Genomic DNA, 14244 nt, shown 5'->3' with positions numbered 1-14244 from the left:
ACTTCAGGGCCTAGCCTGACAGACAATTGCAGTAGGCCCTATACGACTGCTATTTGATTTATCGAAGTAAATCAAAGCAATATAGGTTAATTTAATTTTGTATAGTAGTCTTCGTGAGGTGAGTTAGCTTAATTGTACTGGCATTTTGTTTGAGTGGGAAATGTAAACTCCCAGTATTTTCCCCACAGTCGAGAAAAAACAAGCTGATAAAAAACTACAAGCTTCCGGTTGATTCCTTCTGAGAATTTCTGTTGTGCTGCTTCATATGAGCCGAGGGCGGCGCTGCCGTCTCATATATTCAAGGGATACACAAACGCCGCTGAGAGGACAGCTTTTGTGCTGAAACTAAAAACCAACCCTGAACCTGACACATGAATTAAAACTATTCCTGCGCAAGGTAAGTGCTGGAAATGTATGTTAATTTATGTACCGTGAGATTTATCGACATTTTCCGGCTTTGGGAAACTAGTTGTTTGCTTGGAGATTTATTTTTACTGAGATCTTAGATCCTTGTAGTCAACTTCGTGGGGAGGGAGGGCGATGAGCCACTGCTGCTGAACCTCTTGATTTTCAGAGCTGTTGAGGGAAGCAGTGGGTTGTCTACAAAGCTGAACTTTAAACAAACAAGTAAATGTGTTGATTTTCTTCCGTGTAAAGTTTATTTACTTTAGATATACAATCATACGGAGCACAGTTTCCCAACTAGTTGTGTGCCTAGTTGAGTGGAGTGTTTCCCCCCTGAAGTGACAGTGTACATGGGATCTTTTGAAACAGTTCGTGGCCTAGCCGATACTGAAATGGCTAGGCCGTAACGTTAGTTGTGGAAAGGCTAGTTAGCACGCCTCACCTCTGTGTGGGGGCTAACGTGTGCGTCTCTCAGCCACCCGAACGCGGGTTTGCCATATTTTGTTGAATGGTGATTGCATATTTCGCATTGTATTGTGCAGAGATGGACACCGATTTGTGTCACCCATGATCACCAGAAGCTTTTCTTTGTAGACCAAGATAAATCTTAATGTAAAGAGTGCATCGGATACTAGCTTTGTGGTTAAAATTAGCCTGCTAGCTAGCCTCATCCTGATGTTTTTATTTTGAAATCTCATCTGATGTTCTTTTGACCCATTCCATTGAAGTAATCGGGTAGCGGTCTTCTTTTGCACACTTATACAGCTTTAGAAGAGAAGTGGGCTTTTCGTAAGGGGTTTAAAATAGTATTTTGTGAAAGTGCGGCAGATTCTCTGTGCTGAACTTTTGTTTTCCGACCCATAGAGGCCGGTAGAGGACTGCGTGGATAAATTGTTGAGCGAGCATGGAGTTCCCGCAACAACAGAAGCCGGCGGGAGACGGCAAAATCATCTATCCTCCTGGGATAAAGGAAATTACTGATAAGATCAGCAACGACGAAGTGGTCAAACGGTTAAAGGTAAAGGACAACCCTTTGCTACCCAGCACCATGTTATCAAAATGGAATTTGCAAACAGGTTTTCTGGACAAAAACAGCTCTCAGTTAGTCTTGGTAGTAGTCAACTTCTCACTGTCGACTTAACTTTCATCTGGCCAGAGAGAGTCCAAGCTTTCACTTGCACATAATGGTAGTGGTGGAATGTCATTGGAGAATCTTTGTGAGAATCTTGGTGGAGCGACACACACACACACACACACACACACACACACACACACACACACACACACACACGTTATACAACACAAACACGTATATGTCTTCTGGCTGTAAATATCCACATTATTCATATAATTATTTGTTTAGTATCGTTATGCATGACAGTGAAATCACCTTGCTCTACCGGTGATGCATGTGTTAGTTAAAGTGAATGGCTGTCAAAGTTGATGAGGCCCTGTTGTGTTTTCAGCCACATGCTTTGTTGCCTGTTTTGATTCTTTGCTACCTTTTGTAACACATTACATTCAAACCATCCATTTGACATGTTGTGGAGAGAATAATCAGATGAAGCCTATCTTTATATTAAACAAGATGACTTTGTTTCCAAATGTCTTCAATAGTGGGTAGCATGTGTCAGAGTGTCCTCAGAATAGCTTGGTTTGAAACTTTGAACTTGCCAATATCTAGACCTATGATTTTGAAAAGGGAAGAGGACTAACAGTAGCAGTCATTTTATGGTCGGACAAGGCAATTTGGCAAAAGTGACTGATCTATTTGATTTTATTACACTTCTTCATGCTCATTCTGATGGTCTGATGTAATTTCTGATGGTGTTCTCTGTCTTTATTGACCGCTTGATTGGCTACAGGTTGGCAAAACTGAAGTACATTTGTCTTTGTAAACAATGTTCATAGCGTCAGGGAATAGCTTGGGGTCTTGTAGGATAATAAGTGTCAGTATAGTAAGACTTGTACAGCACTGAATGTAGATCGGTTTACAGCTTACCAATACCTGCAGCTGAAGCAGTGCAAAGCCGTACACAATTTGATTGGAATGGGACATTTATATATGAGCCTCGGTGCCATTCTGAGGAATATTTACAAGATACATTTAAATTGATATATGCCTTGACCCACACTGGGTAGATTGTGGCATGCCTTCCTTGTTGCCGCAATGACAATATGCTTGTTTTGAAATGCTGTAGCAAGAATGACATGTAGGCCTGTCATGATAACAAATTTAGCTGGACGATAAATTGGCCAAGAAATTATTGCGATAAACGATAATATTGTGTTCTTGGTCATTTTCAAAAAATATAATGAAAATGGGTTAAAAATGTGAATACACCCTTTTTAATTTTGAAAGCGTCGCTGCAGGGGGTGTTAGATAGGTAGATGGAGAGATGGACAAGGTAGACAGATTGAAAATTAAAAGTACACCTACGTTTAAGCATCATTGCGCCGAGTGAAATGTGCCTATTGATATTCAGTCTAAGAAAAAGTGACAAGGAAACAAAGAAGCATGTAATAACTTATTGTGGCAAAAAGGTTATCATGCTTGTAAAAACGTATTGTACGATATATTGACTTATTGAGTGACGGCCCTAATGGCATGTTGGAATTAGTTTTGTTCACAGATGAGCGCTGGATGTAATTGCAATAACATACAGCAAGAAGTCTTGGGTTCCATCTGTCTGTTCTCATGAGTGCATATTAGTGTAATGAAAAATAGCATCTTTGGTCAGTTCGTTTATTTCATTTCAACGGTGTTGCTCAAATATCTACAACTAAAGTAAGGTACTGTATGTGTGCTTGATTACCTGTGGCATGAGGCATAACAGTTAAATGTCCCTTTGGAACTGTGTAAAAATATGGTATAAAAATACCCCATTTCATTTCGCTTTGTGGAAATTAGAAAAATGCATTCATATTCGTTCTGTACATGATGGGTGGATAATTTCTACTTCAACCAGTTGCTACTGCTTGGACGTTTCTATGGCTCATATCTACGTATTAAAGAAACGCTAAATGATTTCGATACTTGACGAAATTGATGACAAAGTTTTATAGTTGTCCTAAAAATATTCAGAGAAGTGGCTATTTTTCCATCATTAGAGTCTAGTGTCATAAAACCAATCAAGTATGTAAAAAAAACAGCTGTTTTTCTCCTTAGCCATACATCATGTGTTCAACTGCGTCAATTTGGTCTTCTATGAGAGCAAGGATTGTGACATGACCACAGTTAGCAGCACTAGCATTTGGCTTTACTCAAGTATATGGGTGGGAGACGTGACGCCTTGTTTTTTCGTAACATTGGTTAAAAACCTACAAAACTGTTATTTTTCCTCTTAAAAACAACTGTCAATAAAGATGTGGTACATTTATGTTTCATATTAGTCTTAGATGAGAAGAAACATTTTTGTTAAGATTTATGTAAAGGTTTATTATATATCAAATATCCTGCGGTGTGACTGTAACATTAATGAAACCTTAAATATAATATATATATAAATTAACCAACAACATTTTGAATAATGTATGAAGCATTTGGCATGATTGCATAAATATTAACTTTATATTAAGATATGTGAATGTGAAAAAAATTCAAGACAGTAATATTAACTACAAGTTCAATTTCGTAACACAAATTGCGTCCTGTGGGGTGACATGTATGTCAATGTTTGTGAACGGGCAGCTGCAAGGCCAACAACAAGGGTTTTAAAGACTGGCTCCTAACCAGTCAGTACCTCAGTTATTGGAGAGTTCTGTGGAAGCTTAAGGTGACTATTAACCTCTTAATATGTCTTCATATTGCAATGTTTCTGTCACGCAATGCTTAGGTTAATTTTATGGTGTCCTGTGATATGACTACTCTTATAGAAGGAAAAACATTTTTTTTATGAATGAAAACACATATTAAGATAAAACACAATATCATTATCAAGTTAGCATGAGCTCAGATGTCAGTCATGTATAAAAAAGGGATTAAAATGGCCATAATGCAGTGAATTTCCTGCGGTGTGACATGCCTATGCAATGTGTCGATGCAGGACACATTTTCCCAAAAATTAGGCGAAATTCCACGGACCACTAAGTGCTTTATTTTTTTCTATTTTTTTTCCAATTTTTTCAGGAATTGGAAAAACTTTGTTTTTTTTTGGCGTTACGCCCTTAAACGTCAACCACCCATTTACAGCTAGCAGGGCCAGTATTTATGGATCAATGCACCAGCCAATTGATCTCCCATGGAGTATAAGGACGGCCTAATTTAGTAAGCTAGTTCTACTGATGTGATTTTAATTACAAGTTTAAGTACAAATGGGTGCTGAAGCTCGGGTTGGCCTTCTGATCTTTCTCTGATTGGGCAACTGCACATTCTGGTTCACGCTACCTGAAATTGAGAGGAACTAGGTCAGGGATGGGCAACTGGAGGCCCGGGGGCCACATGCGGCCCGCCTCCTCACTCAATGCGCCCTGTAGATAAAACAGTAATTACAAAAATTATGACCAGATTTTTTTTAAATGACTGCTGAATCAATCATTTGCATACCTGCAAACTTGTCACCTTTTGGTGACCGTCACCTTTTTCCCGGCCAATTAGGTCATTCACGTGAATCATGTAGAACTGGAGAGGTTTTTTTTGGGGGGGTGTGGCGGGGGTCACTATAAAGAACACTAGAAGATTGGAAAAATGTTTCCTGGTCTGATGAGTCTTGGGCTGAATCTCAAATGGCGCACTTGTGCACTTTAGTGTTCAGGTTTCAGTGCGTATGCCGTATTAGTTACGCACTGAAACATAGTGCCCGAAGTGCACTAGTGCGCCATTTGAGATCCAGCCTTGATATCTACTGCAACACTCAGGTGGAATGGTCAGAATGTGCCATCAGCAACATGAAAACATAGGTAAACCCTGCCTAACATCAACGTTTCAGACTGGAGAAATGATAGGATAAGGATATTTTCTTGGCACTATTTGGGCCAATAAGTACCCATTTATCTTTGTTGGAATGCCACAGCCTACCCGAGTGGGCAGTGCAGGCTGTTCTGAAGGCAAAGGGGGGGTCCAACCCAGCATTAGAGAGGGGTTCCTAATGAAGTGACCGGTGAGTGTAGTTAATAGATTATGGTAGTTCAAAGTGTTTTGAAGAGCAAGAGAATCTGGTGAAATGAACTATTTGCCTCATATCTTTTACTGGTGTGGTGTAGGCTATGTAAGCTCAAGTTGCCTCTCAGATGGGCCCGCTGGCGGCCCCGTTACTTTGTCATGGTGCTGCGATGCGTCGATTACAATTGTGGGGGGTTGCATTTGTAATCATACTGTTGGCCAATAGAGTACACTTCTATTTCTTCCAAACAACATGGTCAGAGTCAGAGTGAGCAGCCAACTGCACCTCGAACTCAGCGAGTTGCCGTCAGATCAGTGGTGATGAACAAACATGACCCTCCTCATCATAAAAGTTGCCCATCCCTGAACTAGGTGGTGCCAGCCTGGCTAAGTCATTACCGTTGAACACAACCAAACTGTTAATTGGCAATGCATGTATTATTATTAATGACGTTGAGGATGGGGGCTTACATAGTCGGCACATCCTGATGCAGACGTGGCTCCAAGGCTATGCATCCCGGTGCTTCATCCGCCATTATGCACTGATGCCTAGCAAACCACGCCCCCTGAGTTTTTGATACTTGATGGATGTGCATTACATACATTGTCGATGGAGAAGATGCTTGCGTCAAAAGTTAACATGAATTGGCTCGTGTTGACTGTTAGGCGTCTACACATAAATTGGTCCTGTTGGTGGTAAAGCTTAATTGTCTGGGTTTTGAAAAAACACTGAAGCTGCTTGAAAATAGCTGGCAGCAAATGAGTTTTAATGTACTCTGGAGCTTACAATTAGGGCTGTCACTCGATATATTCTAGGGATGCACCGGTATCGGAACCGATACTGCTCATTATACTCGTACTCGTACTCGTCAAGCACTTGCCGATACCAGGAACGATACTGCTATTACACAAAACAATGCAAACTCTTGTCACGTTCTGTGGACTTGAAAGCAGCATGGAATAAAAGTGCCACCTCATACATTTACTAACTCTATAAATCTACATGGAAATGGACAATAAAAATATAACAGGTGAAAAAAAAACAAGGCCATGCATTTATTTGCATTGTATTTTGGTGGTAAAAGGTATCGGTATCGGTACTCGGTATCGGCAAGTACACACATTAATGTACTCATACTTGTATCGGTTTTCAAAAAAGTGGTATCGGTGCATCCCTACAATATTCATTAGGTCAATATATCGTACAATACGTTTTTACAAGCATGATGACTTTTTTTGGCCACAATAATAATATTTCCGTGCTTCTTTGTTTTCCTTCCTCTCTCTTTCTCTACCCAAGAGACTGAATACAGATGGGTGTGTTTCACTCTTAACGCTTAAACGTTGGTGAACTCACAGGAGTTTTGTAATGGAAGCCAGTAGAATCCTGACTTACTCAAATTCCATAAAGATTAGCTGTAGTTTTGAGATCATGCGAGAATCTCCTGTTGTCCTTAACTTTTGCCAGTTAACGAAGGGAATGCAACACTAGTTTAACATCGCTAAGATTTGTCGAATAAGTACACTTATACAATTGTGCTGTTGATTTTGTTAATGTGAAACAATGTGGAGATTTGTGTCATCAGGGTTTTTCCTTACGAACCAGAAACTGTTAAAATCCTCTGCATATACAGTGCACAGCAATAATGAGTACACCCCTTTTGAAAAGTTACATTTTGAACAATATTTCAGTAAACTTTCCATAATGTGCATTGAGTACAACATCTGTGAAGCTTACCACGGAAACATAATTTTAATTATGTAACTTAAATGAGATTTTTTCCATTTTTGTGAAATTACTAGTGCTGTCACAGTACCAATATTTTAGTACCGGTACCAACCAAGGCTTGACACTCACACCCCACAAAGACACAACCCTCTCTCTAGGGCCCCCATACTCAATTAGCGGCCCGCGGGGCATCTATTTGTGGCCCTCGAATAATTATAAACAATAATAAAAAAAAAATAAAAAATTGATACCACTTTTTTGAGCCGGCTGCGCGATCGGACCAAAAAAAAATTATTTATTTATTTTTTTGGTCCGATCGCGCTGCCGGCTCTTATTTTGAAATCGCGCCACAGACGCTAGGAAGATGCGTGCCGTGTCTCCGCCCCCTCAATCAGTTTCTCCCTGCAGGCTCCAAACAGAAGTGACTATGAGGGTGGCAGAGGCTGTTGTGAGGTAGACTACTGAAGGGAAGTACGGTAGAACTTGTAAATAAATTATTTACAAAGTTCTCTTTGCCTCGTTTTTGAAAGTAATGGTCCACATTTCATTGCATACAGTGTGTTAGGACTTCGAATTGGTTTAGCACTAGCTGTAGCTAGTTGCTAACACAAATGAAGGCAAATTGTGTTTGAACTAGGGGTAGCCTACTTAAAAACGAATTGCTTGATAAACTTTTCACACTTTTAAACAGTCCCCAAATAGTTCGTTTGGAAAGCTAAGCCCCTCATAAGATTTCAAACAAAGTTATGAGCAACTTGATGATTTATTATTGGCTGTTGCATTTAATCAACATTGCATCAATGTGCCATTTTCTTGTTGGCAAAACCTGGTGTCCTCCTATCTATGTGTCCTCTTTGTTGGGTCCATTATTGCATCTGATTCTCATTATGTATGTGAGAGCTGCATAAACAAAGTCATAATAAGCAACATTTGTTTGAAAAGTGTTATCTTCAGGCTTATTGGTTTTCTCACTAAGAAATAAATGTTTATGAATGTAGTCTGCAAATATAGGCTGGGGGGTGGCAATGAGAGCAAGGCAGGCACCTCACTCACAGTACTCCAGGAAAATGCAGGCCCTTTATGAGAGAAATGTTCTCCCATCCTGTCACTGGAAGCTAAATATCTGCTGTGGGTGTGAGTGCGTGTGTTTTGTGATTACAAAGGCCTTATCATTTTTTATTTTTTTTTAAATATTTTTTTTTGGTGGGGGTCGTGTCGTGTCAGCCCGGCCCGGCCCTTTATTGGGAGGAATTTTGAAAAACTGGCCCTCGGGGACTTTTAATTGAGTACCCCTGCTCTAGGTCGTCCTCAGACGAGCCTTCCATCGTTGCTACCAGTCATCGAGATTTTCCATGCATTTTTTCAATTTGCTGGTACTCTGGGTTCCTGTGTCCTTCTTGAGTATATCCACATATGTTAGTGTGGGATGTCCTCTTAACCGGCACCCACGTGACTCTTCCCACAGCACCAGTTTGCTGGCTGGCAGTTCTGCGTGCCTTTGGCAATGTCCTGCAAGTCTCATTCTCAATTTTCAATATTCTCGCTCACCCTTGGTATTCCCTCATTCAGGATTTCGTTGGTTACATGTGCACTACCGACGGGTAAAAATTGGCTTTGGCATGTAACAAATTGAGTCTTACTAGCCATTTGGCCGGTAGCTTTTTGGGGTATGATCATTATAAAAAAAGCTCGCTGCAAATTTCAGCACTGCATGTGTCGTGACGATACCATTGAAAATCATCCAGATAAAAATTAATTAACGAAGTTTGCTCTTAACTGACGAGCAACACAGTATACCTATTTTTTTGCAACCCAGTAGTGGTAAACATTGACCATTGTTTGAGATCAGTTTACAGTGTGAGGATGATACAAACTTGGACAAGTCACTAAACATATAATCTTCAGTATGTAGTTGGCCTATTATATTCTGATTTGCTTGCATATTTTCATACCCTACTAGTCCTGCACAGTTTTTCTTCTGCTGTGGTTCCCGAATGTCAAACGGTGTGCAGCAGACATTGCACTCCAGAATGTCAGTGTCACAGGTGTCTGTCTTGCTTAAACTGCACACACACAAAAAAAGCAGTAGCTCCTTTGGCAAGTAAGGGCACCTGTGTGTTTTTTAGTTTTTGCTGTTTGTAACGTGTATTATGAAAAATATCACAGAAAAGGTGTTCTTTCTCACCCTGATGGAAGGCGAAAATAGCATCAGCTTTGCACATCAGTCGGTCCTGCGTGGGATATGTGCGAACATTTAGTGAACAAACAAATGAAACTGCCTTCTACCTCAAAGGGAAAAATGCAGTTTTTATGTAGGTTTGTGCTTATGCCCTTACTCAATACAGCATGTTCAATGTTCATTGTGCTTTGCTTTTCTGGTGAATACACAGCAAATGGCATTCTTGGTCAATCAGTTCCTCTGTACCTCCCTGTAGCCTGCTCTACATGCATAGGCCAGTGACACTTGAAATGTTAAGTTACTTTTCTATATTACTATTAATACATTTCAAAGCCTCTATGTAGTTAATGCGATTATTATTTTTAATTGAGTCCCAGCCCTAATTATATTGTAGCCCATTACATCATAACCTATAATACTATAGCAATATAGCCCATCATATTACATTACAGCTGTTATGATGATTAAGAAAAATATGGCTAGTTTGAAGGCTGAATGGCCAGTGAGTCCACTAGCCACTAGCCAAAATGGCCAGTAAGCAAAAGAGTTTGTCAAGCACTGGTACCAACATTACATTACATTACATTACATTGCATTTGGCAGATGCTTTATAACCAAAGCGACTTTCAAAAGAGGACATAATCAAGCCAACATCACAAGCAAATACAAAGTGCACAGGAGATATACAGAATAACAAGTGCAGTTGCAAAGAGGGGTTAGTTTTTTTTTTTTTAAACTTTTTTTTTTATAAAGAGTAAATAACGAGTACACACACTCACAAACACACTCACAAACTAAACTAAACTAAACTAAACATCATGTCAGGAGTCTGCCTTGGGGCAAGGCCAGTTCAAGCATTAGTTTAGTAGATTCTCTCGAAAGAGGAATGTCTTTAGTTGTTTCTTGAAGGCTGCAAGAGATGTGCTTAGTCTTGCTGCCTCTGGGAGACTGTTCCACCACTTGGGTACCACAACGGAGAACAATCTTGACTGGGAGTACCTAGAGCGACTGGATGGCAGAGCCAGACATGTATTCATGTCAACCAACATGTACATGTAACATGTACAGTTAGGGCCATAAATATTTGGACATCTGCACAATTTTCATGTTTTTGGTGCTGTACACCATCCCAATGGATTTGAAATTAAACAAACGAGATGTACATTAACAGCAGACTTTCAGCTTTAATATGGGGGTGTTTGCGTCCAAATCGAGTGAACTGTGAAGGAATTATGACATTTTCTATCAGTGCCACCCCATTTTTAAGGAACCAAAAGTAATTGGACAGTCTTGTATTTATACATCAAACTTTCAATTTTTAATTATTTGGTTGCAAATACTTTCCAGTCAGTACAGCCTGTAATTTGCAATCCATAGACATCAATAGACACTGGGTTTTATCCCTGGTGATGCTATGGTGAGCTCTCTATTGCAACAGTCTTCAGTTCCTGCTTATTCTTAGGGTATTTCCCTTCAGTTTTGCCTCCAGCAAGTGAAATGCTTGCTCACCCGTACTCAGGTGAGGTGATTGACTGGACCATTGAATAATATTCCACTTTTTGGGAGTAGAAATGGCTAGTGGCTTTCAGATGAAGCTTTGGGTCATTGTCCATCTGCAATGTGAAGCATTGTCCAATGAGTTCAGAACCATTAGGTTTAATATGACATGATAATATAGCCTGAAAATCTTCAGAATTCATCCTGTGGCTTTTGTCGGTAGTCCTCATCATAAATAAATACAAGGGAATAATCGTATTGACAGATATGCATGCCCACACCATGACACTACCATCACCATGATTCACTGATTGGGTGGTATGCTTTGAATCATGAGCAGTTCCTTCCCTTCTCTATACTCATTTCTTCCCATTACCCTTGTACGAGATGATTTTGTCTCCTCTGTCCATAGGATGTAGCTCAAGACCTATACAGTCTTTTTAAGACATTTTTGGCAAAGCCAAATCTGGTATTGCTATTTCTGATGCAATCAATAATTTACATCTTTTAGTGAACCCTCTGTATTTCCTATGGTGAAGTGTTCCTCAACTTTCTTGATCTTTTTCTTGATTGTTGCCTTGGACATGTCTCCACCGTTCACCTGGACACTGTACTACATCTGGCCAACTGTTGGGAGATGGGTTTTTGTTCACCAGATACAGAATATTGCTTGTCATCCACAGCATTTGTCTTCCATGTCTGCCAGGTAATTTGGTGTTGCTCTGGTATTTCTTTTTTCCAACATTCTGAACTCTTCAAATGAATTCTAAGACCTTGTATTGACATCTTGGTGATGTTGTAGTATGGGAATAACACACATCTGACTGGAAAATAGCTGAGAATTACTGTCCAATTACTTTTGATCCCTTGAAAAGTGGGCAGCACACACAAAAAACTTTGCTATTTCATTCCTGTTTATGCGATATGGATTTTAACACCCTCACATTAACGCTGAGAGTCTACAGTTAATGCACAGCTTGTTTGTTTTATTTCAAATCCATTGTGGTGGGGTATAGGGTGGAAAAGGATGATAATTGTGTTGCTGTCCAAATATTTCTGGCCCTAACTGTATATTCATACAACCAACATGTATTCGATACTTTTCAAATAAAAGTTGTGCAGCGTTGCTTGCACCCACACAAGCCGTGCCTCGCCATGTGCAGCATATTGTGTCAAGGGAAGTAGTTGTAGTAGTTTAGATTTCTACTTCCTTAAATAACTGTGGTGAACTTGCATTACACCTTTCTATAACCATTCTCATCAAAAGATGCTCCTCCCGAGGTGCTAATTTGTGGCCCACCTGGATGTCTCTGAGACGGGTGCAGATCCATCTGTCATTGGGGTGTATTCATTTCTGCACCACCCTAATTTACAGAAAACAGAAAATATGTAATTTAAGTCATGAAATGTACTTTTAATTTGTATGTTCATCAGATAAGACTTATTGTATTAAATGTAAGCTTAGTCTATGCATATTGTGGAGATATTGTTTGTGTTTATAGAACTATTGTTTAATAGGGGTGTACTTATTACTGCTGTGCACTGTAAAATTATGTAGCCCACTTGCGAACGTAATTGGCTAGTCACCTCTTGTTGAGCACCTTAATTTTCCATAAAATTCAGTATAACTGAACTTTTAGTCACACTAGAACCTCTTGATTTTACCGCACTGCCTTGTCAGAACTCTCTGTAGAAGCAGCGTTCAATGGTTTCTTCTGTGACTTGCGTCCCACAGAAATTAATAGTTTGCATCACTTGCCAGGAGACCCCTCCTGACACAATCCATGTAATCCAGGAAAAACAAAACATAAATAGATCTTACCTTACCTTCTGCTTTTTTAATTTGGTCCCAAAAGTAGGGTGTCGCCCAGAAGTTGTAGAATGCTATTTTGCAATAAGTAAGAGTGTAGAACACAGTATGAATTTGGTTAAAAATTAACATTAGTACGGAGTCTGTGTGTAGAACACAAACCTACCATTCGTTTTTGGGTATAGGGCACTTTACAGCTGATGTAACGTGTTGCTGTTGCTATGAGAGCTTATTTTATTTTATATAATGGCTTTGTTTCTGACGTGTGAAAATGAATGCAGTACATGTGCTTCTTTCTGAAGTAGTAGAAATGGTGCTCTGCTGACACATTTTTTTGTGAAGGATGTGCCATCAATTCAAAGAGTATCATGGCTCATGCATGCAACTGGTTAGTCAAAGTCTCATTTTCAAGTTGCTGGGCCGAGCGAGTCAGTGCTCAAAGCAGACTGCCTGTACTGTGTTGTCCTGGTGGTTAGCTTGCCCATCCCCCTCTCTCTGCACACAGTCACTCTGCAGAACAGAGTTGCTCCTCTCAAAGACGGAGGCAGACCAGGCTAGCGTTCTTCAGGGTCCTAAAGGCAGTTGGTTGTTCATGCTGTGAATGTGTCCAATGCCCATTAGTCTTTTTTTTACACTGTGTAAAACAAAGACATCTCATGTAATCATGTATGTTTTTTATTTATTTATGAACAGTTGTGAACATTATTTTTCATCAGTGAATCAAATTTAGCTTGCTGAAATATTTTTTTCCCAACATAGCCTACCCTAGCCTGGTCCTGACCATCCCATAATACTACTATTTCATTTCGTATTTATGGTCTAGAAGTTGTGTGATCTGACACGATTGCAGGAAGCGGTAAGTTTGCACTCAGTTATGGTTTGAAATGATTGGACAGCTCTTACCCAATGGCCGACAGTTACTCAACAACAACATGGCGCAGACCAGAGCCATTGGCACAGACGTTTTCGTCATCGTCACGAGCGTCCTCCCCCTTTCTCCCCCTCGTGGGGCGCTTATTCGCTTATTGGCTGTTTTCTGATTAGATTAGATGAGGGGCGTTTGTGATCAAAATCCCACCGATCTTGACACTCCACAGAAGAGCAAGGCCAGACTACCGTAGTGGAGCCAATCCTTTGGCGGAAGTACGTAGGATGGCTCGAGAGGCTAAGCCTACCCTACCTTCAACGTAAACCTAATCTGATGTGGCTTTAAATTGTAGTTTTTACTGTAATTAGGTCGTACAAATTGCTCCGTGCTGTAGGATGATCCAGAATGAAGCTGATTTGCATGAACGTTCTCCTTTCCCTTTTTGTTGTAGGGACTTTTGGGGTTCTGTCTAATATGCGTATGATGGAAGTGTGCATTGATTTGGTCATGCTAACAGCACAAAGGGTCTCGTTTTAAAAGGCCACCACCTTAACACTGGTGTGAAAATAGTTGATATGCTGTCAGAGTTCTTCAGAGTGTGTTAGTGAAAGTGAATTGAAAGTGTTACTTGGGTTTGAAAAATTCCTAATGATTC

The 14244-nt window shown here is 40.0% G+C and overlaps 1 protein-coding gene across 1 annotated transcript in view; it reads left to right on the top strand.

The window, feature by feature from the left end:
• Positions 1–303: 303 nt before the first annotated feature.
• pds5a (PDS5 cohesin associated factor A) overlaps positions 304–14244 on the top strand; it is a 31888-nt gene continuing 17947 nt past the window's right edge. The window contains exons 1-2 of the mRNA XM_063218289.1: positions 304–397; positions 1270–1423. Of these exons, the coding sequence (XP_063074359.1) occupies positions 1310–1423 (114 nt within the window). The 5' untranslated portion in view covers positions 304–397; positions 1270–1309. The remainder of the gene's footprint in view (positions 398–1269; positions 1424–14244) is intronic.

Source organism: Engraulis encrasicolus, chromosome 16, assembly GCF_034702125.1.
Source record: "Engraulis encrasicolus isolate BLACKSEA-1 chromosome 16, IST_EnEncr_1.0, whole genome shotgun sequence".
In the NCBI taxonomy this organism is placed as follows: domain Eukaryota; kingdom Metazoa; phylum Chordata; class Actinopteri; order Clupeiformes; family Engraulidae; genus Engraulis; species Engraulis encrasicolus.
This window is presented reverse-complemented; position numbering and strand designations above follow the sequence as displayed.